Source organism: Saccoglossus kowalevskii, chromosome 11 (genome assembly GCF_978046115.1).
Source record: "Saccoglossus kowalevskii chromosome 11, keSacKowa6.1, whole genome shotgun sequence".
Lineage (NCBI taxonomy): Eukaryota > Metazoa > Hemichordata > Enteropneusta > Harrimaniidae > Saccoglossus > Saccoglossus kowalevskii.
The window spans coordinates 8,722,504-8,749,562 of record NC_140651.1 but is presented as its reverse complement, the minus strand read 5'-3'; the positions used below and the strand labels follow the sequence as shown (position 1 = coordinate 8,749,562).

Here is a 27,059-nt window from a genome sequence, read left to right as displayed (position 1 = left end):
TTCAATCACAGCATTGCCAAGCCCAGTTACTAACTCCACATCTGTGAACAATTTGTAGGCATTGCCTTGCTCCTCGTCAATCTGAATGCTGTCTTCTAAACTGGTATTCAAACAATTTTACTTTCACTTGATCAGTTTGTTCTTGAGTTAACTCTCTAGATGGCATTAGATAATTTTCTTGCATTTCTGCAGAAATGTCATCATCGCTGTCATCAGATATGTTAAACACAGGAACAACCAGACAGTTCCCACACTGACATTTTGCTCTACAAATATCACAACACTGACATAAAGTGCCAGTAAACTGAGGCACATTTGTTGAGTCATCACAGTTGTCATGGCTACTGAAAATGTTCATGATGAACTGTCGTCTGCAGGTTTCTGTTTTGCAGTACTGGATCATTGACTGATCCGTGGCCTTCAGTGTTGTATTTCGCCCACTGTGATAAATGACTGAAAACGACTGTAATTTCCCATCTCTGCCTGCACGTCCACTTTCTTGGTAGAAACCCTCAAATGTACGAGGTGCACCCCAATGTACAACAGCACTGACATCTGGTATATCAACACCCATGCCAAATGCCACAGTGGCAATAACAACACGCAAACTACCTTTCAGGGAGAAATTTGTTAGAATGTGAGTTTTGTTATCATCATTTGTGACACGATGGAAAACTCCAATCATTCGGTTTTCATAAGACTGTTGCTGACTAGCATATGCCTTGGAACCCAGTTCTCTCATTAAATGCATGTATAGCGTAGTGCAAGATTTAATACTTCTACAATAAATTAGCACCTTTCTGCAATCCCTTCCTTTCTCTTGCAACTCCTCTACCAACCACCTCAGTGACTGCATAACATCATCAGACTGTATGGTACTGTAGAATATATTTGGTCTATTTGGTGTGGCTTCTATTATCTCCAGTGTTGGTGAAAGACCAAGACTATTAATAATGGCCTGTCTGCATCTGGATGTGGCTGTTGCCGTGAGTGCAGTCATTGGTACATATGGTGGCACCAAAGACCTCAGCTCCTTCAGGTTCATGAAATCTCTTCTAAAATCATTTCCCCTAAAACAAAAGTAAAAAAAAATTACTATACAGTCATACATCTTGTCACATTCTAGAAAATATTTGTGCATCATTACAAAAATAAACTTGCAGTTGAAATAATTTCCCCCCAATTTGAAACTTTTAAAACCAGTTTAAAGTGCAATAATGAGAAAGACAAACTGGAAAAGTGGTCAGTGATTTCTAGAGAAAATATTATGAAATATCATTGAATATAATTTAACACTGGCTAGACATAAAAATACCTGCCATAGTCAAATTAACACACAGTCTAGGTGCTTTATTTTCAAATGGCAGCACAACAATCCATTTTCAAAATAAATATAATGCAACAAAAATCGAGCTCCCGTGATATGAACGACACATATTCAAAATTATCTAATATTTTAATCAGCCACTGGCTTCATCTGAGACCCCCCCCCCCAGTCTACACAAACAGATCGTTCAGTCATAAACGAAAATGAGATGGCAAAAAATACTCGCGAAGTTGTCGATTGAAACAGAGAGCTATATTTTAAACAACCCAAATTCATCATACCGCACCGCACCCGTTTATAATTTTTAGATCGCACACTTGAACGGTTTCGTAAAGATTATTGTTTACATCGGCCGCCATCTTCCTTGAATGGACTGGCTAAATTTAGATACGCGTAATTAAAAATACTTTCATTGAAAAAAAACTTACCATAAATCGACACAGTGGGCTTCGTCAATAGCGATTCCTATAAGATTTCTTTGATAAACGTCACTAATCAACACTTTTCTCCACGACCGACTCAGAATCGCCTCCGGCGAAGCGAAAACAACCTGGCATTCACCGTCTCTTACTTGCCGGGCGACGTGGTGATCGTGCTGTGCCGATCCTATCAGAGCAGCAGAAATCCCGTACTTTAAACATCGCTTAACTTGGTCTACCATCAGAGATATTAAAGGGGAAATAACCAATATTATCGAGCCAGAACTTTCTGAACAAATGTCGAATGCTTTTGGCGCCAGCGAATAAATCAGTGATTTCCCAAAGCCAGTCGGTAGAATAATCAACGCATCTTCACCCCGATACAGTGACTCAATTCCGCGTTTCTGTTCAGACTTCAACTGGATGTTAAATTTGCTCTCAAGTTCAACAATAGCCTGTTTGATAGAGTTCATGATTACGACGAACAAAGTGAAGTGGCTGTTTGATTAAGTTGAACATTTAACTGGTACTTGTGTCCACGGCAATTTGACGCGTGCTGTCGGCAACCTCACACATACTTTTCAACGAGTTGGTAAACAATGGGCAGGAAGACGATCAGAAGTGATAAGTTGTTGTCTCAACAATCGCAACGCTTCGTGAATGGTTAAATTATGACGGATGTCAAAATCAATAGTTTCTGAAATCTGATTGGTGCCGACAAAAAGTTGTCGGAGATAAGAAAAAACTACACTATTCTGTCAGGCGTTGGTGGGGATCGCAGCAGTCCAGGGCGCCACCTACGCCAACTTGTCAGGCTACCAAACCATGTGACTGATCTGAAATTTTTTTTAGGTTTCTGAAAGGGTTACATAGGGACATGCCATGACGCAATATTTGAGATTAATGCTCAAGTGTGGCATGAGTAAAAAACTACTTCCTTTTGAGAACAAACCCAAAATGACGGCCAAACCACGTGACCAATCATAATGAATTTCTCAAATCTAAGTCTGCTCTATATGTAGAAGCTAAGTACTGAATATGAGAACATTTTACTTGGCAGTTCTGAAGAAGAAGATTTTAAAGTGTTTTTTACCGTTTTTAGGAAAAACAAAATGGCGGGAAAAGTCACATGACCGCTAAAGTTTTTATTGCTGATATTTATTACACATGAGTTGTACTATATACCATAAAAAAATCTAGACGCCTAGACCCTCAGAAAGTGGTCAAACAGCCACTTCCGGTTTTATTTCAATCCAATATGGCTGACAAACTAATTGGCCAATCAAAATTCTGAAAGCATGTTGCACCAGTTCATATTACAGACTATAAGTATAGAGCATTTTCAAACTATTTGGTTCAGCAGTTTTCTCAAACGGCTCGACGAAAAAAGTTACGGAAGAAAGAAGAAGAAGAAGTTTAAAGAAGAAAAAACCGAACAATAAGAATAGGGGCCACGCCCTACAGGCTTGGGCCCCTAATTAAAGCCGCAAGCGGCGTCACCGGGGCCCAAGCTGATAAGATTCTGTTACATAATTAATGAGGTCACATGTTAGACAATCAGGTAGCTTGAATTATCAGTAACATGAGGTCGAAATGAAGTTGGTACCATGTATTTACCTGGTTTGGTTATCGAAATATGGTTTTCAGGATATATAATGAGCCATGTTCTTATGCACAATGAGATTACATAATCATATATAGCCATTTCTAATGTCAGTTACATCTTTCATTCAATGTCTTCATAATGACACTAGTTACACGTCCTGCTCTGCGACAGTGTTTCAGATATGACTGCTATGCATATTAATGAGTTCACATGACCATGTATGGTCATCTGTTATATTAATCAAATCTCTTGTTCACTGTTGTCATAATAACACAGGATTCATCTTCCTAACTGCTACAGTGTATAAGATATAATGGTTGTGCATATTAATGAGTTCACATGACCATATATGGTTATCTGTTATTTTAATCAGATCTCTTGTTCACTTGTTGTCATAATGACACAGGATTCATCTTCCTAACTGCAACAGTGTTTGTGATATAACGGTTATGCATATTAATGAGCTCACATGACCATATATGGTCATCTGTTATTTTAATCAAATCTCTTGTTCACTTGTTGTCATAATGACACAGGATTCATCATCCTAACTACAACAGTGCTTGAGTTATAACAGTTATGCATATTAATGAGGTTAGAAGCCCCCACCCCATGGGTGCCCAGCCACGTGGCCTAGCAGTGTGCTATTGGGGAAAAATGATGCATCTGATGACACAAATGCACATACAAAATTTGAAAGAAATCAGACAAATACAAAACATGTAGTTGCATAATTTCTATTTTCACAAAATCCAAGATGGCGGCCAAACCACGTGACTGATCAAAATAATATTATTTTTCTCATATGGAGCTAAGGCCGGGCATGGTAAATATAAAAACATCTAGTAGATTGGTTGAATCATCTCTGAGAATCAAATGCCCAAACTTTTGGTCAATTTTGCCTAAAATCCAAAATGGCGGCCAAACCATGTGACTGATCTGAAATCTGTTTTAGGTTTCTGAAAGGGTTTGATATACAGATGCCATGAAGCAAAATTGAAAATAATCCCTCAAGTGTTGCTAGAGTAAAAAACTACTTCCTGTTTAGAAGAAATCCAAAATGGTGGCCAAACCACGTGACCAATCGTAATAATTTTTTTCAAACGTAAATGGGATTCATATATAGAAGCTAAATACTACATATGAGAGCATTCTGCTTGGTGGTTCTAAAGAAGAAGATTTTTAAGTGTTTTTTGCCGTTTTTAGGAAAAACAAAATGGCGGGAAAAGTCACATGACCGCTAAAGTTTTTATTGCTGATATCTATTACACATGAGTTGTACTATATACCATAAAAAAAATCTAGAGGCCTAGACCCTCAGAAAGTGGTCAAACAGCCACTTCCGGTTTTATTTCAATCCAATATGACTGCCAAACTAATTGACCAATCAAAATTCTGAAAGCATGTTGCACCAGTTCACATTAGGGACTATCAGTATAGAGCATTATCAGACCATTCCGTTCAACGGTTTTCTCAAACGGCTTGAAGAAAAAAGTTACGGAAGAAAGAAAGAAGAAATTAAAGCCGCAAGCGGCGTCACCGGGGCCCAAGCTGATAAGATTCTGTTTCATAATTAATGAGGTCACATGTTAGACAATCAGCTGCAGGTAGATTGTATTATCAGTAACATGAGGTCGAAATGAAGTTGGTACCATGTATTTACCTGGTTTGGTTATCAAAATATGGTTTTCAGGATATATAATGAGCCATGTTCTTATGCACAATAATGAGATTACATAATCATATATAGCCATTTCTAATGTCAGTTACATCTTTCATTCAATGTCTTCATAATGACACTACTTACATGTCCTGCTCTGCGATAGTGTTTCAGATATGACTGCTATGTATATTAATGAGTTCACATGACCATATATGGTCATCTGTTATTTTTAAACAAATCTCTTGTTCACTGTTGTCATAATAATACAGGATTCATCTTCCTAACTGCGACAGTGTTTTAGATATGACTGCTATGCATATTAATGAGTTCACATGACCATATATGGTTATCTGTTATTTTAATCAAATCTCTTGTTCACTGTTGTCATAATGACACAGGATTTATCTTCCTAACTGCGACTGTGTTTAAGATATAATGGTTATGCATATTAATGAGTTCACATGACCATATATGGCTATCTGTTATTTTAATCAGATCTCTTGTTCACTTGTTGTCATAATGACACAGGATTCATCTTCCTAACTGCAACAGTGTTTGAGATATAACGATTACGCATATTAATGAGCTCACATGACTATATATGGTCATCTGTTATTTTAATTAAATCTTTTGTTCAATGTTGTCATAATAACACAGGATTCCACTTCCAAACTGCAACAGTGTTTGAGATATGACAGTTATGCATATTAATGAGCTCACATGACCATATATGGTCATTTGTTATTTTAATCGAATCTCTTGTTCAACGTTGTCATAATAACACAGGATTCATCATCCTAACTACAACAGTGCTTGAGTTATAACAGTTATGCATATTAATAAGGTTAGAAGCCCCCACCCCATGGGTGCCCAGCCACGTGGCCTAACAGTGTGCTATTGGGGCAAAATGATCCATCTGATGACACAAATGCACATACAAAATTTGAAAGAAATCAGAATAATACAAAACATGTAGTTGCATAATTTCTATTTTCACAAAATCCAAGATGGCGGCCAAACCACGTGACTGATCAAAATAATATTATTTTTCTCGTATGCAGCTAAGGCCTGGCATGGTAAATATAAAAACATCTAGTAGATTGGTTGAATCGTCTCTGAGAAACAAATACCCAAACTTTTGGTCAATTTTGCTTAAAATCCAAAATGGCGGCCAAACCATGTGACTGATCTGAATTTTTTTTTAGGTTTCTGAAAGGGCTTGATACATAGATGCCATGAAGCAAAACTGAAAATATTCCCCTAAGTGTTGCCAGAGTAAAAAACTACTTCCTGTTTAGAAGAAATCCAAAATGGTGGCCAAACCACGTGACCAATCGTAAACATTTTTTCAAACATAAATGGTATTCATATATAGAAGCTAAATACTACATATGAGAGCATTCTGCTTGGTGGTTCTGAAGAAGAAGATTTTAAAGTGTTTTTTGCCGTTTTTAGGAAAAACAAAATGGCGGGAAAAGTCACATGACCGCTAAAGTTTTTATTGCTGATATTTATTACACATGAGTTGTACTATATACCATAAAAAAATCTAGTCGCCTAGACCCTCAGAAAGTGGTCAAACAGCCACTTCCGGTTTTATTTCAATCCAATATGGCTGCCAAACTAATTGGGCAATCAAAATTCTGAAAGCATGTTGCACTAGGTCACATTAGGGACTATAAGTATAGAGCTTTTTCAGACTATTCAGTTTAGCAGTTTTCTCAAACGGCTTGACGAAAGAAGTTGTGGAAGAAAGAAGAAGAAGAAGAAGAAGAAGATTTTTGATTTTTAACATGAACATTTATTAGTCGAAAGACGTCATTAATACATATCAATTATTTACACATATTATCGCATGTTCATGTTAAATCATTTTGTATTAAGGGTACAATTGAAAATATATTAAAATACATTTCACATTACAATGGTGTAAAAACTTGTTTCACAATGGGGAACATTAAGTATGAAGATTTTTTAAAAAAAGTACATTTATTAAAAGACACATTGTCGTTATACATAAATCAATAAAATACAGGTGAGCGTCACTTCTGAACTGACATTCAGATAAATTTATTTTAAAAATTGTGGGTATATTGTTAATGACTTACACTAAGTATGGCAACTGTTGAATTTCGAAAAATCATTATAATGTTTGTACTTATATGATACATCTAGCATAAATTAGCTGTTCACCATCATATCTAACAATGGCTTCATTGATGCACCACCTGTCTGTAAAACGTTCTGTATTTCCATTGCTCAGGTAGTAGTTGTATTCGCCGTCAATCCTTGAATGTAGTCTTGAGTTGAAAACCTTGACAACATCGAGCGGAGTTTCTTCATTTAAGGCGTTTCTTCGTGATAAGTGAATGGCCAGTTTTGCTGACGTCAGAATGTAGTTTACCAGTTGTTTTACATTTTTTTCCTTTTTTCCAAAGGATTTTATTGGTGTGCCTATTACAAACCACCAGTAGGGTAGAGTAAAGTTGTCTCCCACTAGCTTTTCACATATTAGCTTTACTACTTTGAACAGTGGTGCCAGGCGGGAACATTGTAAGAAGATATGGAGCAGGTCGTCTTTTTCTTGGCAGAAGGGGCAATCAGGACTAGAGCGGTATTTGCTCTTGTATAGAAAATTACCTGTTGCATAAGCGCCATGTAGGATTCGCCATTGGAGGTCGCCCTCTTGTTTTGAAATGGGAGCAAGATAACATGTGGTGAAGTCTGGATATATCTCAGCAGGAAGTGATAACAAGTCTCTCCATACTGTGTCCATACTGTCTGGTTGTTTTTCCTTCATTTGTGCATTTATTAGGAACTTGTAAATTGCACCTTTTTCGATTTTGTACAGTGGACATACTAATTTATTATTCAAGTTATTGCATGTTATTTCCAACAAGTAATTCGAGGGATTATTGTTATTATAATTTTTCGATGGGTTACCTGTAAGATGAGATTGTGTGGCTTCAATGAAAGATTTGGGAATAGAATTGAATAAAGTCTTTATTGTTTTGTCTAAAAGACGCATGGAATATACAGGAACACGTTGTTTTATTTCAGCTGAGTTTAACCATCGTTTTTTGCTTGGGTGCATTAGGTCTCCTATTGTACATATGCCGCCATCTACGAAGTGGTTAAAAACAAAGGGCTCTTGTCGTAGTGAGTGCAGTATTAAGTTATTGTTGAAGAGCGGCTCACTCAAAATTGATGAGGAATCTGGTCGATCTCTTCGAACAATTTTGAGTGATCTCCAACTGCTGAGTATCTCGTGGTAGAAGGTTTGATTACAATATATATCAGTTCTGAGAAGATCAATAATGAAGAGCTGTTTGACATATTTAAATTGATTTGCTTGTTGTAAAAAGTAGTCAGTGAATGAAAAACATGGGTGGTTTAGACCAGAGTATAGATACCGCTGTACATATTGCAGACGAAATGCTGTTACCCGACTAGAGATATGCACCAAGCTTTGCCCACCTTGTTTCAATGGCAGGTAAATAAGTGTAGCTGGTAACCAATGGCGACCTTGCCAAAGAAAATCAACGAATAGTTTTTCAATATCATTAATGAAAGTATGTGGCGGACAGAGGCAAACAAGTCGATGAAAGAGTTTTGTTGCAACTAGTTGATTAATGATAATAACCCTGCCTTGGTATGAGATTGCATGGGCGTAACGCTGCCACCATTCCAATTTTGAAGTAATCTTTTTAAGAGCTTCATCCCAGTTCTGTTGGTTATATTCAATTGTATTGCCAATGAATGTTCCAAGCATTTTAAGACCAACACTATTCCACTGAATGCCCATTGGCGAATCAATGCGATGCTTCCAAGATCCAACCCATAAACCTTTTGATTTTCCGTAGTTCACACGGGCATTACTTGCCTTCTCATAAATTTCAAGCATATGTGACAACTTTTGAAAGTCTCCATTTTCTGTGACAAATAGACTAACATCATCGGCATATGCTGTTATTTGACATTTCCGGTTGTTGGATTTTGGAATAGTTAATCCTTTAACTTCGCTTCTGGTGCGAATCTTATGCAATAGTGGTTCGATAGCGATAGTATACAGTTGACCAGAGAGGGCGCACCCTTGCCTTATACCGCGTTGAAAAGAAACGGGAGCAGTCAAAGTGTTATTTACACGTATTGAGCTTTCAGTGTCTGTGTATATGAGTTTTATGTATGATATTAAGTTCTCACCAAAGCCGAATGCAGAAAGGGTATTGAATAGGTATTGATGGTTGACCCTGTCAAAAGCTTTTTCTTGATCAAGAGCAACAATTCCTAACGGGACGTTTGCTTGATTACAGTATGTAACACAATCACGTAATAGATGAATATTGTCAAATATTTGTCTGTGTGGAATTGTATAGCTTTGATCAATGTGAATAATTTGTGATAGTACTAACTTGAGACGTGAGGATAGGGCTTTAGTGAGAATTTTGTAGTCGGCACAGAGGAGACTGACAGGTCTCCAGTTCTTTAGTAAGGTGTTATCTCCTTTTTTAGGAAGTAGGGTGATGACTGCTCTGCGACAAGATAGTGGCAGTGTGCCCTCGGTGATGGATGCAGAGAAAACCTCATGTAAGTCATGTCCGATTGATGGCCAAAACTTCTTGTAGAATTCGGCAGGTAATCCGTCGATGCCAGGAGTCCGGCCATTGGAGATTTTGTAGACAGATTCTGAAAGCTCATCATAAGACAGAGGACTATCACACAAAGAAGCTGAATCAGGATCGAGTTGTGGTAACTCCTGAAGAATTTCATTTTGGGCTTCGTTTGAGGTTGTGGAGGGTGAAAACAGGTCTGCGTAAAATTGTCTTGTTATACGGCATATTGTATTTGTGTCATCTGTAGGATTATTTTGATAGTCACGTAGCTGAGTTATTGATTTTCTTGAACCTTTATTTTTTTCTAGATCGAAAAAGAAGCTGCAGCTGCTATCAGATTCGTTCAGAAGACGATGACGGGAGCGAATTGACGCCCCACGTGCTTCTTTGTTTATTAGGTTTTTCAGGAGATCTTTCTTGCGGGAAAGTTCATTTTCATTACTTGGATTGGCGGAAGAGCCTCCTTCGAGACGTTTTATTTCTAGGAGAAGTGTTTCTTTTAAATTTTTATAATTGAATGATTTATTAGAACAATATTGTTTTGTTAACTCTTTTATTTTATGTTTACCAAGGTCCCACCACATTAGTATAGAGCGGTAGTTTGCTTTTTGTTTCTGCCAGATCTCCCAAAATTCATCAATGAGATCACAATATGTTTCATCTTCAGTGAGACTTGTATTGAAGCACCACAGTGGACTGCGGTTGTTGACAGATCGCTGTGAAATAGCAATGGTAACTAACCTGTGATCAGAGAAGTGGAAAGATGGATTGATTGACACACGAAAGACTTTGGACATGGCTGTTTTGTTGATGAAGATGGTGTCTATTCTAGAACGGCTGTTACCTCGCTCCCAGGTGAATTCCTGTCGGGTGCCATGGAAACGACGCCATGCATCAACTAATTTATAGCGGTCAAGTATTGTCTTTAGGAAGCGAGCAGATTGTGGGTGAGGTTCAGTTTCAGTGTTGCGATCAATTTGTGCATTTAAAGTACAATTAAAATCACCTGCAATAATAATTGGAATATCTTTATCTAGATCATTGATTGCTTTTTTAAGAGTTTGATAAAATGCCAGCCGTTCAGCGCCGTAAGTTGGTGCATAGATGTTCAGTATATTGTAAGACATGTCATTAATCGTGACGTGTAGGTGTAATAAGTGACCATCAATAATACTGCGTGCTGAATGCACGTCGACACGTTTATTAGGGTGGGTTAAAATTGCAGTACCTGCAGAAGTACTGGTACCATGAGAGAAATATATTGGCGCACGCCATACTACCTGCCATCTGGCTTCATCACCTGGAAGGGAGTGAGTCTCCTGCAAAAAGTAGAGGTCAGACTTGTGGTTTGCCTTTAGGAAGTTGAATAGATCATGACGTTTCAATGAATCTCGGCAGCCGTTCACATTCCATGTTGTTATTGATATGTGCGACATAACAGTAGCAAAGAAAAGTAAGTACAGATGATTCATTGTTGTGACATATCAAATACCATATACCATTTTAACTTACATCTTATAAGCAGCATATTATCGATATGAATAGGTGTAATCAGGTTATATATCTTGTGTCGAAAATTGTACAAAAACTTTAGGCAAGTACTTAGTTTATAGTTCACGACTGGGATTTTGCTGAGGATAGTGATAATGGTACTCAGCGTATCAAATGCAAGTGAGTATGCGCTCTCTTTTATACGTGCTTGACATTTGTTGAGATTTACATGCTGTAAAGTTAGCACTACTAAATTAGTAACTGAGACTGTGGTCGCCGTAGAAATGAGAGCTGAGCACAAGTCTTTTATGATATTAAAATATATACAAGTGTTGTACAGTGTATATGTGAAATTTATTATGATGTTAACAATGCGTTTCCACTTCGCAATAATAGATATACTTTGTACATTCATATCAATGTGAATAGTTACAGCAAGTCGCAGCAACATGGCAACGACGAGTGAACATGTACACAAAATAAGCGTGATATAAACAAGTATTAAAAAGGGTTTAGAGTCCACAATAAGTAGACTGGTTGCGAAAGCCAATATTGTCGTATTAACAATAGCTAAAAGCAGACTCTGTGGGAAATGCAAATGTAGTTTATTATGGAATACATGTACACAATTTATTTCAGTATGAGAGAAGAGTTTAAAGTCCACAATAAGTAGACTAATGGCGAAAATCAGTATTGTCATGTTGACAATTGAGCACAGACTCAGTGAGCGGTAAATAATTGTCTTATTGTCAAAAGTATGTATTTGGTTTATCTCAGTGTGAGCGGAGAGTTTAAAGTCCACGATAAGTAGACTAGTGACGAAAACCAGTGTTGTCACGGTAACAATAATTGAATACAGACTCAGTGAGCAATGAACATTTATTTTATTATTAAATGTATGTATTTGGATTATTTCAGTGTGAGCGGAGAGTTTAAAGTCCACAATAAGTAGACTAGTGATGAAAGCCAGTGTTGTCAGGGTAACAATAATTGAATACAGACTCAGTGAGCAATGAGTATTTATTTTGTTATCAAATGTATGTATTTGGATTATTTCAGTGTGAGCGGAGAGTTTAAAGTCCACAATAAGCAGACTAGTGGCGAAAGCCAGTGTTGTCACGGTAACATTAATTGAATACAGACTCAGTGAGCAATGAACATTTATTTTATTATCAAATGTATGTATTTGGATTATTTCAGTGTGAGCGGAGAGTTTAAAGTCCGCAATAAGCAGACTAGTGACGAAAGCCAGTGTTGTCACGGTAACAGTAGTTGAATACAGACTCAGTGAGCAATGAATATTTATTTTTCTATCAAATGTATGTATTTGGATTATTTCAGTGTGAGCGGAGAGTTTAAAGTCCACGATAAGTAGACTAGTGGTGGAAGCGGGCAATAACATGGTGACAAAAAGTGGATACAAAGCTGGTAAGACATGAAGATGTATTTTGTTGTCGGGTGCATTTATTACATTAATTCCAGTGTAAGCAGAGAGTTTTAAGTCCACAACAAGTAGACTAGTAACGAGAAACGGTATCACTATTATCTCAGTAACAACAATAAAGCACAACTCAAGTGATATATAAAAGAGTTTAAAATCCACAGGGCGCAGACTAGACACGAAACTCGGTATTCTTAGTGTGTCAACAATTGAACACATGCCCTTTGAAGTGCATAAAAACGACGATGAAGATAAATTGTTTACAGGTGTACCTGTACAGTTCATATTTAGCATAGAGACTTTAAAGTTCGTAGTACGTGAGCTAAAAATACGCAGACTGCTGTATTTTATACCAGAAGATAGTAGTGTCGGAACAATAGTTATATTGGAAGTCTGCGAAATATTAGGAAATATACTATTGTTGGTATGTATACAGCTCATTTGCATATCATCAAATGTTGTACAGTTCAATATGAGAAGACCTGATAAGGTCAGAGCAGTAACATAGGCGGGCGCCGCAATAGTGACGCCGAGTAGACATATTAGTAGAATATTAAAATACATACATGTACATATCAATGTCAGTTTATTCATTTCTCCAGGGATGCCATAAATGCAGCATGCCCCGGTGATAATAATTGCGTTTATATAAGTAGAGAAATTAATTGTGTTACACATCTTACTTGGAATGTAGTAAGTTTTGCGACTTTATGTGTTTTTGCAGTTTGATAAGCACTTTTTGAATGCGGGCTTTTTGTAGCGCACCTGGCATTCCAGAGTTACGTAGCTGTTTGAATGAATTGTACAATTTACGAGCATCAGGACAGAAATCTAGGCATCGATCTAATATTTTTTTCGATCCTTTTATATCGTCTAAGAGTTTCATTAGTTTATCGAGTTGTATTGTGTCGGTCGGCTGACTACTCGTAGCTCCAGCTTCAAAATATAAATCTGACGAGTCAGATATTGTAGAGATTATGTCGGATGTCTCGCTGTCGTCGTCTTCTTGTTCAGAACAACTCGTTTCCCCACTCATGCGCACCAGGTTAGCTTTTGTTAATGGTGCAATCGGGGGTTTAAATGAGTGAGAGGGGGTTGAAGGAGGGGTTCGTACCCTCTCTTCCTCCGATCTAAGATGTACATTTTTATCAAATGGGTCAATAAATCTGTCATGTAACTCTGTGTTGTCAGTCGTGTCTGTTGCGTTAATATCATCGTTATCGTTATTTGTCTGTGTTTCTATAACCATTTCCGTGTTTTCATTATTGTCATCAGTGTTGTCATGTTCAATTGATTGTCGATTTGTTTTCATGCGTTTACTAGTGTGGGATTTTTTTGGTGTATTTTTTGTTGTTACATAAGCTTGTCCGCTATTTTTTGTTGTAGCAGCTGTAACACTCGCAGCTATAATATTATCAATTATTTGGTCTACAATTGTATTGCCAATATTAGTATCATTTTCATTGTTGTGGTTTTCATTACTATTAGTTTCCATTGGAGTGTTATCTGTTGCGATTTTATTATTATCAGTGTTTGCACCAACACTTGTAACCTTTCCGGGTTCATTAACGGGACAATTTTTACGGATATGTCCCGTTCCCTTGCAGTTAAAGCAACGCATTTCGTCAGTGGAAATGTATACAGAGTACGGACGTCCCTCGAACATGACGTTCATTAAACCATTAATTCGTTCGTTTTTTAGTAAAACAAAGGCTTGTCTACGAAAACTCTTGACATGTTTTAAAGATTCGGATTTACATCCAAGCGCTATTGTTCGCATACTGCCAACCACTCGACCATAAACAGACAATTCTTTGATAAGCAACGAGTCAGGTATGAATGGTGGCACGTTAGACAGAACAACACGCGTTGCTGGTTTTACCAGCTGTTCAACAGAGATGAATTGGTCATCAATAACAAAGCCCATACTGATTGCGTAATCAACTAGGTCTGTGGATGACAAAAATATGACAACAGCATGGTTCATCCTGGAGGCAGCTATAATATTTTCATCGCCGACTAAGGCTCCCATTGCAGTAACGTACTGCTCAACAGTAAAGCTTACAAATGATGCACACCTCACTGCGTGCTTCCGAGTAAGGGAGACACCGGGTGGTCGATCAGTGGGGGCCGCCATCTTGGCTGAACCCCACCCAACCACAAACAAAAAACTAATCTAACAAAAATCACAGCAATCCGCTGGTAAAACAAAACAAATTACAAATAGAAATGATAAACAAAATACCACGAAAATAGTGGTGAAGAAATAAAACAAAGAAATCACTTCCCTGGCTTAGAATGAGTCAAAGTCCTGGAGCTCAGCAAAACACGTCCTCTCTCCATAGAAGAAAGAAGAAGAAGAAGAAGAAAGAAGAAGAAAAAACCGGACAATAAGAATAGGGGCCTCGCCCTTTGGGCTTGGGCCCCTAATTAAAGCCGCAAGCGGCGTCACCGGGGCCCAAGCTGACAAGATTCTGTTTCATAATTAATGTGGTCACATGTTAGACAATCAGGTAGCTTGAATTATCAGTAACATGAGGTCAAAATGAAGTTGGTACCATGTATTTACCTGGTTTGGTTATCGAAATATGGTTTTCAGGATATATAATGAATCATGTTCTTAATGAGATTACATAATCATATATAGCCATTTTTAATGTCAGTTACATCTTTCATTCAATGTCTTCATAATGACACTTGTTACATGTCCTGCTCTGCGACAGTGTTTTAGATATGACTGCTTTGCATATTAATGAGTTCACATGACCATATATGGTCATCTGTTATTTTTAATCAAATCTCTTGTTCACTGTTGTCATAATAACACAGGATTCATCTTCCTAACTGCAACAGTGTTTAAGATATAATGGTTATGCATATTAATGAGTTCACATGACCATATATGGTTATCTGTTATTTTAATCAAATCTCTTGTTCACTGTTGTCATAATAACACAGGATTCATCTTCCTAACTGCAACAGTGTTTAAGATATAATGGTTATGCATATTAATGAGTTCACATGACCATATATGGTCATCTGTTATTTTAATCAAATCTCTTGTTCACTGTTGTCATAATAACACAGGATTCATCTTCCTAACTGCGACAATGTTTTAGATATGACTGCTATGCATATTAATGAGTTCACATGACCATATATGGTTATCTGTTATTTTAATCAAATCTCTTGTTCACTGTTGTCATAATGACACAGGATTTATCTTCCTAACTGTGACAGTGTTTAAGATATAATGGTTATGCATATTAATGAGTTCACATGACCATATATGGTTATCTGTTATTTTAATCAAATCTCTTGTTCACTGTTGTCATAATAACACAGGATTCCACTTCCTAACTGCAACAGTGTTTGAGATATGACAGTTATGCATATTAATGAGCTCACATGACCATATATGGTCATTTGTTATTTTAATCGAATCTCTTGTTCAAGGTTGTCATAATAACACAGGATTCATCATCCTAACTACAACAGAGCTTGAGTTATAACAGTTATGCATATTAATGAGGTTAGAAGCCCACACCCCATGGGTGCCCAGCCACGTGGCCTAACAGTGTGCTATTGGGGCAAAATGATGCATCTGATGACACAAATGCACATACAAAATTTGAAAGAAATCAGACTAATACAAAACATGTAGTTGCATAATTTCTATTTTCACAAAATCCAAGATGGCGGCCAAACCACGTGACTGATCAAAATAATATTATTTTTCTTGTATGCAGTTAAGGCCAGGCATGGTAAATATAAAAACATCTAGTAGATTGGTTGAATCGTCTCTGAGAAACAAATACCCAAACTTTTGGTCAATTTTGCTTAAAATTCAAAATGGCGGCCAAACCATGTGACTGATCTGAATTTTTTTTTAGGTTTCTGAAAGGGCTTGATACACAGATGCCATGAAGCAAAATTGAAAATATTCCCTCAAGTGTTGCCAGAGTAAAAAACTACTTCCTGTTTAGAAGAAATCCAAAATGGTGGCCAAACCACGTGACCAATCGTAAACATTTTTTCAAACATAAATGGGATTCATATATAGAAGCTAAATACTACATATGAGAGCATTCTGCTTGGTGGTTCTGAAGAAGAAGATTTTCAAGTGTTTTTTGCCGTTTTTAGGAAAAACAAAATGGCGGGAAAAGTCACATGACCGCTAAAGTTTTTATTGCTGATATTTATTACACATGAGTTGTACTATATACCATAAAAAAATCTAGACGCCTAGACCCTCAGAAAGTGGTCAAACAGCCACTTCCGGTTTTATTTCAATCCAATATGGCTGCCAAACTAATTGTCCAATCGAAATTCTGAAAGCATGTTGCACTAGTTCACATTATGGACTATCAGTATAGAGCATTATCAGACCATTCTGTTCAGCGGTTTTCTCAAACGGCTTGACGAAAAAAGTTACGGAAGAAAGAAAGAAAGAAGAAAGAAGAAAAAACCGGACAATAAGAATAGGGGCCTCGCCCTTCAGGCTTGGGCCCCTAAAAACCGGACAATAAGAATAGGGGCCTCGCCCTTTGGGCTTGGGCCCCTAATTAAAGCTGCAAGCGGCGTCACCGGGGCCCAAGCTGACAAGATTCTGTTTCATAATTAATGTGGTCACATGTTAGACAATCAGGTAGCTTGAATTATCAGTAACATGAGGTCAAAATGAAGTTGGTACAATGTATTTACCTGGTTTGGTTATCGAAATGGGGTTTTCAGGATATATAATGAGCCATGTTCTTATGCACAATAATGAGATTACATAATCATATATAGCCATTTCTAATGTCAGTTACATCTTTCATTCAATGTCTTCATAATGACACTAGTTACATGTCCTGCTCTGCGACAGTGTTTTAGATATGACTGCTTTGCATATTAATGAGTTCACATGACCATATATGGTCATCTGTTATTTTAATCAAATCTCTTGTTCACTGTTGTCATAATAACACAGGATTCATCTTCCTAACTGCAATAGTGTTTAAGATATAATGGTTATGCATATTAATGAGTTCACATGACCATATATGGTCATCTGTTCTTTTAATCAAATCTGTTGTCATAATAACTCAGGATTCATCTTCCTAACTGGAACAGTGTTTAAGATATAATAGTTATGCATATTAATGAGTTCACATGACCATATATGGTCATCTGTTATTTTTAATCAAATCTCTTGTTTACTGTTGTCATGATAACACAGGATTCATCTTCCTAACTACAACAGTGCTTGAGATATATCAGTTATGCATATTAATGAGGTTAGAAGCCCCCACCCCCATGGGTGCTCAGCCACGTGGCCTAGCAGTGTGCTATTGGGGCAAAATGATGCATCTGATGACACAAATGCACATACAAAATTTGAAAGAGATCAGACTAATACAAAACATGCAGTTGCATAATTTCTATTTTGACAAAATCCAAGATGGCGGCCAAACCACGTGACTGATCAAAATAATATTATTTTTCTCATATGGAGCTAAGGCCAGGCATGGTAAATATAAAAACATTTAGTAGATTGGTTGAATCGTCTCTGAGAAACAAATACCCAAACTTTTGGTCAATTTTGCTTAAAATCCAAAATGGCGGCCAAACCATGTGACTGATCTGAAATTTTTTTTAGGTTTCTGAAAGGGCTTGATACACAGATGCCATGAAGCAAAATTTAAAATATTCCCTAAAGTGTTGCCAGAGTAAAAAACTCCTTCCTGTTTAGAAGAAATCCAAAATGGTGGCCAAACCACGTGACCAATCGTAAACATTTTTTCAAACATAAATGGGATTCATATATAGAAGCTAAATACTACATATGAGAGCATTCTGTATGGTGGTTCTGAAGAAGAAGATTTTTAAGTGTTTTTTGCCGTTTTTAGGAAAAACAAAATGGCGGGAAAAGTCACATGACCGCTAAACTTTTTATTGCTGATGTTTATTACACATGAGTTGTACTATATACCATAAAAAAATCTAGACGCCTAGACCCTCAGAAAGTGGTCAAACAGCCACTTCCGGTTTTATTTCAATCCAATATGGCTGCCAAACTAATTGATCAATCGAAATTCTGACAGCATGTTGCACCAGTTCACATTAGGGACTATCAGTATAGAGCATTATCAGACCATTCTGTTCAGCAGTTTTCTCAAACGGCTTGACGAAAAAAGTTACGGAAGAAAGAAAGAAGAAAGAAAAAACCGGACAATAAGAATAGGGGCCTCGCCCTTTGGGCTTGGGCCCCTAATTAAAGCTGCAAGCAGCGTCACAGGGGCCCAAGTATACATGCCATAAATAATGAGGTCAAATGATACACAATTAGTTTGAATGATTAGTACCATGAGGTCGAAATGCAGTTGGTTCCATATATTTATTTGAGATATAAAGGTTATTAATATATATATGGTCATCTGTTATTTTAATCAAATCTCTTGTTCAACGTTGTCATAATAACACAGGATTCATCATTCTAACTACAACAGTGCTTGAGTTATAACAGTTATGATTATTAATGAGGTTAGAAGCCCCCACCCCATGCAGTTGGTTCCATATATTTATTTGAGATATTAATGTTACGAATATTAATGAGTTCACATGACCATAAATGGTCATCTGTTATTTTAATCAAATCTCTTGTTCATTGTTGTCATAATAACACAGGATTCATCTTCCTAACTGCAAAAGTGTTCGAGATACAACGATTATGCATATTAATGAGCTCACATGACCATATATGGTCATCTGTTATTTTATTCAAATCTCTTGTTTAACATCATCATAATAACACAGGTTTCATCTTCCTACCTGCAACAGTGCTTGAGATATAACAGTTATGCATATTAATGAGTTCACATGACCATATATGGTCATATGTTATTTTAATCAAATCTCAGGTTCACTGTTGTCATGATAACACAGGAATCATCTTCCTACCTGCAACAGTGCTTGAGATATAACAGTTATGCATATTAATGAGTTCACATGACCATATATGGTTATCTGTTATTTTAATGAAATTGCTTGTTCACTGTTGTCATGATAACACAGGAATCATCTTCCTAACTGCAACAGTGCTTGAGATATAGCAGCTATGCATATTAATGAGGTTAGAAGCCCCCCACCCCATGGGCGCGTAGCCACATGACCTAGCCATGTGCCATTAAGGGGAAAGAATGTATCTAAAGAGTAGAATACACGTACAAAATTGTATTCCAATCGGACTAATACAAAACATGTAGTTGCATAATTTCAATTTTCACAAAATCCAAGATGGCGGCCAAATCACGTGACTTATCGAAAATATATTATTTTTTCCATATGGAGTTGAGGCCAGGCATGGTAAATATAAAAACATCTAGTAGATTCGTTGAATCACCTCTGAGAAACAAATGCCCAAACTTTTGGTCAATTTTCCTCAAAATCCAAGATGGCGGCCAAACCATGTGACTGATCTGAAATCTTTTATAGGTTTCTGAAAGAGATTGATATAGAGATGCCATGCAGCAATATTGAAAATAATCGCTCACGTGTGGCATGAGTGAAAAACTACTTCCTGTTGAGAACAAATCCAAAATGGCGGCCAAACCACGTGACCAATCATAATGAATTTCTCAAATCCAAATCTGCTCCATATGTAGAAGCTAAGTACTGAATATGAGAACATTTTACCTGGCGGTTCTGAAGAAGAAGATTTTAAAGTGTATTTTGCCGTTTTTAGGGAAAACAAAATGGCGGGAAAAGTCACGTGACCGCTAAAGTTTTTATTTCTGATATTTATTACACATGAGTTGTACTATATACCATAAAAAAATCTAGACGCCTAGACCCTCAGAAAGTGGTCAAACAGCCACTTCCGGTTTTATTTCAATCCAATATGGCTGCCAAACTAATTGGCCAATCAAAATTCTGAAAGCATGTTGCACCAGTTCATATTACAGACTATAAGTATAGAGCATTTTCAAACTATTTGGTTCAGCAGTTTTCTCAAACGGCTCGACGAAAAAAGTTACGGAAGAAAGAAGAAGAAGAAGAAGTTTAAAGAAGAAAAAACCGAACAATAAGAATAGGGGCCACGCCCTACAGGCTTGGGCCCCTAATAATCATGACATATATAATTTTGAGCAAACAAGTACTATACCCAACGAATATATAATTTTGGACATGAGCTTTCGTCACGAATTAATACTACATGCATTATAACGCGCTGAGCGCGATGTATCTTTATTATTTCCTCGTGGGTAATTAGTTTCGGCTAATGACCTTACCAATCATTCCGAAATAGTCATGAGAGTAAAACCACTAATAGTAAATCCCGTAACAGGACACTCTTATCACCACTGGTCGTGAATCCGGTCTGTATAGAATTACAAGACACACGAATCAAGAACGAGCCGCGAAAACCGGAACCCCGGCGGTTTTGTTATGTTTACAGTAAAGTTTCAGGATGTCCAATACCACGTGAGTGCCAATGATGGACGCTACTTTGTTGTGTCCCATAATAGACCCAGCTCGCTATACTAGTACATGTAGTTGAAGAAAGATAAAAATAGCGACGCAATGATGCATGCATAATTAGGTTTCACGAAGGATCTTCTTTTTGTCCAGGACTTACACTCAGCCCTCTCTCATACACAATGCACACAATGAATAAGCTACGGCGGTACTCTACATAAGACACTGTACAGTACATTTTATGGCCTCGCATTTTAGTTGACCAATGCAGCGATCCGTCACGATCGATATGGCAGCTTCCACGGGCCATGTTGTCTTCTTAGTGAGATAACATAAGCAGTGATATGGGTATCTGGAGTGCAAAGTCAAGTGCATATGTTAGATAAGCTCGCTTATATATCCGGAGCGTCGGTAACAAACGAGCCGCTATCATGTGAATGTTCGAATATACATGTGTGTTCGCAGCGGCTCTGTCAACCGATACATCGGCATGTACATATTGATATGTTGCTCAGTACAGGTACACACGATCGTAAAAAAACATCGACCGACACTCACTGCACCGCACACGTTAATTTATACAAGTGGCCCTGAAAAAAAAACTATGTCATTTGCCATAGTCGCAATATAGTCGTGATCTCCGACCTTTCAGACGTACGTGAGAATGGTTTTCGGTGTCCGTATCATAGATACGATAAACAAGCACACCACACAAACATTGCCGTTATGTAAGCGGAGCTGGGAGACTGTAATTACGCGTTATAGCAGGTAATGATATATCGGGTTACGTACATTCACTGTTTTACTGGGACCATACTATTATCTAGCGGTATTCGATTCACTGACGTACTTGAATGCTGCATTAGAATAACATTCCAGCGCGTTTAAATCACCCCAATCTCCGATTGTCGTGACACAAACCATGTTTTACATATGAATACGGTCCGTGTATGGGCCAACCCCTGAACAATAAATGAGAAATACGTATGCACACAAAAAAAAGTCTCACTGTCGCATTGGGTCTTGGGTTGGGCGTACTGGGGCCGACGTCACCGATCGCGCTCATCAAACTTGAAAGTGTAAATTATATTTCTATCCACGTTAACTAACCGTGATCTATCTGTCTGATTCCAGAGTGGAAAACTATGTATTGAGATTACCACTAACACTATGGCTGGTCAACAAATTAGATGGAAGCTGCTGTGTTCTCTAGCAGCGCTGATCTCAAGCGTGACAACGCAACCAAGTACACCGTCGTTCGTGGATCAGCCGATCAGCGAAACATTGGAAGAGGGTGACACCCTTATTTTGCGCTGTTCGTTTGGGGACTTCACCAGCGACTTTAACGCACAGTGGGTACGGGACGACGTTGTCTTCAGTAAAGATTTCGAGGTGTATAGAGAACAGAGGTTGGTTAATTTTTTTGGTGTAACCGAACCGTCGCGATACTCTGTCATTGGGAACGCTTCGTTGGGTGAGTTTTATTTACAAATCAGACACACGACAGTGAGCGATGCTGGGGAATACGCGTGTAGATTGTCTGACACGATTGGCCAGTTGTCGGACTCGGACACAGCCGTGATTCAAATAAACAGTTTACCTGAGACGTCCTACCCCAGGTGTTTTCCCACAGACCTGGACAGTTTTTATACTGAAGGTGAAACACTTCGTGTGGAGTGTGTGTATAGGGGTGCCACCGAGCCGCTGCCCAGTTTGACTTGGGTAAGGAGAAACCAACCGTTGAACGGCGAGCGATTATACGACTCTCTCTCAGATGTGGCTTACAACTGGACATTTGTCTCAGACGATCATGGGAGAAGCATTCTGTGTGTGTACAATTACGGAGAAGTTGAGACACAGAGGTGTGAAATAGGACCGGTCACCGTATATTATAAATCAACCATACAAATGGACCCCTTTATTTACGTCACGGTTGGTCAATCCGTTCAAATAACAGCAGAGGTGGACTCCTACCCGGCACCATACAGTTATATATGGGAAATCAATAATCTGAACGTTGAAAACGAGCAGCGAATTTTCGTCAACGGAAATATTCTAACTATATTAGACGCTTATGAAACCGATGGCAATGCTACTATCACATGTACAGCTCTCCACGTTGTGGGGAATGCTACAGCGTATACTCGGTTGCATGTAACAGCGCCCCCATCGACCGTAAAAACAGTTACTACTACTAGGACAACAACAACATCTATACACTCGACGCTAAACAATCAACAGTACGTAACATCGCCGACACCGGCCGTTATTGACGTACAAAGAAAGGCACATATATCCATGCTTGTTATAGGCGTAACCGCCGGAGGAGCTGCCATATTTTTCCTTGCTGTGGTTGTCGCAGTTTGTGTTTTCGTGTCATCCCAAAGTACTGTTTTCTGCGAGTTTTGGGCCTTTGTTTTCACCGCCGCGGTTGCCAGGCGGTGAACATGCCCGGATGTCCGCCCCCGAGGATATTGATGGCTCAAAGTATCAGCATATGTGAAAGTAAACTGTGTAATAGATGTCAGTGTACTGTGATCAGTTATGTAAATGAAGCATTATTATGCACGTAACCTGTTTTTTGTGTGTCAGGTGACAGTTCCGGACATTGAATGCCTCTGTTGTCTCTCCTGACTTTTCTTTTGTATGTGCAAATTGCTAGTGCTGACACATGGTACATTTTTGTATTCATATTTGGACTACATGACGGGGTTTTGCGAATATCTTCCTATCAAACGGCAATTTAATGCGCTATCCTGGCGTCAACCAGGCTCGGTCGAACACAAGCACCTGCAGACCTTAACCAAGGTTCGCCCAAAGTCGCATTCGTTAGTGGAATTGGCCTTCCCATTGAGTCTGTGGCACACTCACCTAGGGTATGGGTCAACCATTTTGATGTTCAGCCTGAGGTATGAGTTGAACTTGAGTCCACCGATCATGAGTCTGATGCGACAACCCCTATGCTACCAGTGACCGGTTCCAAAGTATGTCAAATTGTAGTTAGTGTGTTACTAAAGTGGGAATAGATGTGAATATCGTTTCTTTTTCTTTGATTTGTATTTTTTTTTATGAAAACATGTCCTGTGTCATTAGTGCCAATTTGTAGCGACCATCACCGAAATGTAGACACTGAAAGTATAGCATATACACTATATACCGAAGTTGTACATTGTATCATCTGAAAGTGAAAACAAATGGCCGCGGGATTGCATTCAGGACTCCAGAGGGCGCCATGTGCTGAAATTTACAGTTTTGTCGAGTGAACCTCAGGGTTTACGGCAAAGAATACTAGTAACAACTTACCGGAAACTAAAACGAGATGTCAAATTTAATTTTGTTGAAATAATAATAATTTTTCCGGGTAGTCTTGGGTTTGGTTATTACAAGGCATGAAATATTCAGAGGCGATAACTGATTTAGTCCCATCATGACCATTTCTGGCAACGGATCCTGTGGTATATTTCATCGCTTTAATGTTGTCACGAGTCGACCATGGATTTTTTCTTTTTTCATCAGCTTCTTTGTAATGCTAATGAATAGCGTAGCGACGAATCTTTCCAATTCACCGACGTTCTGCTTGATTCTGAAGCGAGCTACTTTCTATCAATATTTAAGTTTAACGCTGTAAATGCGGGTAACAATTCCATGTGTTTGTATACCAGTTTGTTGTGACCACAGATAGAAGTACGTGCATAACATTTATCATCGAACTCTTTATACGTTTTGTAAAACATGTGAAGAAAATTATGAAAATAATTCTGGACTCAATCTGCTTTGATCTCTGGCTCGGCTTGTGACGATATCATAATAGCGCATGCGTGCCGGTGTTCTTAACATCCATAAATATAAATCAACTTAAAGCCCGCCGAATTTCAACAACATTTGAAACACTTTATTATTATTGCTTGTTGTGTCTGGTTATGTGCGATTTCAGAAATGGGTATGAGCCCCCACCCCCCCAAAAAAATCACTAATTAGTTTTAGGTCAAAGTCATTGTATAATAACATTCTGTATAGTTTTTTACTCCCATACACACCAAATAAAAAAAATAATGATACTGCTTGAATCTTGAATCCAGATAAAATGTGCGATGTTAAGGGCGTTGAAGGAAATAACACGATTTCGGAATCACCGATCGCGAGTAAGTCCGCTGCCAGTGGACGGTGCTACTGCTGTAGTCATGTACACGGTAATGGTAACACATGACAATAATCACAATAAACAGTATCTGTTTCAATTTTCTATTCACATCTGTGGAACAATGTACACAGGGTGGCATATTTTAAACTTATTAGGGCAAATAATTGCGATATATTTAACCATTGAACATAACAATGGCTTAGCCGTCACTGTTTCAACCACATCATGAAAGGAACAACAATTTCACTACAATGTCTCCACCGTGTACACGATTTCTACAGAACAGGATTTAGAATCTGGAACTGAAATTGATTTACAATGATGAAATGTATACACTACTGGATGCAGGATAATGCCACCGTGACTGCATAGGGATATACCACTTCACGGCTCAAATGAATCACAGCAATGCCACTTCACTAATACCGAACATTTGATATCAATATAATATGTGAAACACAAAAATGTCAATCTGATTAAAATCCGATATAGCTATAGGCTCCGAGTCCATTTTTTTACTTTTATATATTTATTCTTTTATTGTTTTTATTATAAAATTACATATATATATATATATATAAGCCTATACCTCTATACAATCGGATTTCAATCAGACTGTGTCAGTGTATGCGAATAATGTATCACAGTTATGGACTTATCGAATAACGTTACCATGATCGTCGCTGTACGTCATTCCAGTAATAATCGGCCTTGTCCTTTCACTAAACAGTGGCGTCAGCTGTTCTATTCTATTAAAACAAACTGCGTAGTAATTTGTTGATATCAGCATCATTATTAAGGTAGCGATAGGGGAAAAAACTAAAACATTTTTCAAAAATTGTGGATTATGAAACATTATATTGTGTCCTTTATTTTTTATTACAGTGCACGATGCATCTGGTGCGTAATTTCCTCTCTCGCTACCTTAATAACCGATATATTTCCGATATTTCTATTACCGATTCTCGGTTGGTGGGAGAATTTCAAAAGACTGTATACACAATCGGCCTTTTTTATTGCGAGTAATATTTGTTTTCAGAGCATACTAATATTTAATAAAATACCATATATATACATTTGCGTCACGTGTTCTCCTTATCAACCAGTGGACAACAGTACTAATTTATGCATACTTGTCAGTAGCCGTACTGTAATCCGTGTCATTAACACACAATGAAAACGATAGAATCCCGTACACCAAAATGTGTCATCATGCATATTCAACGCGCTGGAGATCTCCCTTTGATAAAGGACCATGCTATTAATTCTGCATACCAATTATTTTGAAACAAGCTTACGAGCCAGCAGACGTCTGCATTATCCGTTGTTTCATCACACAGTAAAAAATATATGCATAATGTCTAGTCCAGCGTCGGCGTAAACTCGTTTCAATTTGGGATCTATACCATATGGACATTTTAATATACATGTGTATTGTGAACAGCCAAGCCGCTAGCATAAGTAAAATTTAATTAAACCAAAGTAATCTCCCCGCCAGACATTAAAAACCGCATCTATTAATTTTTCAAACCAGCTGTATAAATAGGGAGGAACTTGGTCAAACACGTGAAACGACGTTCATATTAGGCGTGGTGTCACTACAGACGGACAAGCTAACCACAGATACTGACTGACCACAACCAGCATGATATGACTCGTGGTGAATACGACCACAGTGGTTATAGCCAGCACCGCCGACAAATTCGTTTATGTTTGGAAGGTTGGATTATATTTAAAGTTTAAGTTGGCCAATTGAAATAGAGTTGACAATGCGCGCATTGTATGCAGACGCCTTAGCCTAGGCTAAAGCAAAAAAAAAAAACAGCAACCAAACGTTGTAAACGAACGTTGGTCGGCGTGCTGAATCGATATAGGGTTGCTTATAAACAATGATATTA

General features: G+C 37.9%; 2 protein-coding genes and 1 long non-coding RNA gene across 3 annotated transcripts; 2 read left to right on the top strand and 1 right to left on the bottom strand.

The window, feature by feature from the left end:
• Positions 1 to 76: 76 nt before the first annotated feature.
• LOC100369651 (uncharacterized) lies at positions 77 to 2,219 on the bottom strand. The gene is made up of 2 exons (XM_085505603.1): positions 1,756 to 2,219; positions 77 to 1,070 (listed from the first exon to the last, which is right to left on the bottom strand). Exons 1-2 carry the CDS (start codon positions 2,217 to 2,219, stop codon positions 77 to 79), a joined length of 1,458 nt encoding a protein of 485 aa, XP_085361729.1.
• A 4,890-nt stretch (positions 2,220 to 7,109) lies between these two features.
• Positions 7,110 to 8,047, top strand: LOC146736153 (uncharacterized). The gene is made up of 2 exons (XR_014931008.1): positions 7,110 to 7,278; positions 7,454 to 8,047. It is a non-coding gene; the product is annotated as an uncharacterized LOC146736153 (long non-coding RNA).
• A 1,417-nt stretch (positions 8,048 to 9,464) lies between these two features.
• Positions 9,465 to 26,235, top strand: LOC102802071 (cell adhesion molecule 2-like). Its single transcript, XM_085505719.1, has 2 exons — positions 9,465 to 12,547; positions 22,155 to 26,235. Exon 2 carries the CDS (start codon positions 22,191 to 22,193, stop codon positions 23,463 to 23,465), a length of 1,275 nt encoding a protein of 424 aa, XP_085361845.1. The 5' UTR covers positions 9,465 to 12,547; positions 22,155 to 22,190; the 3' UTR covers positions 23,466 to 26,235.
• Positions 26,236 to 27,059: the final 824 nt, after the last annotated feature.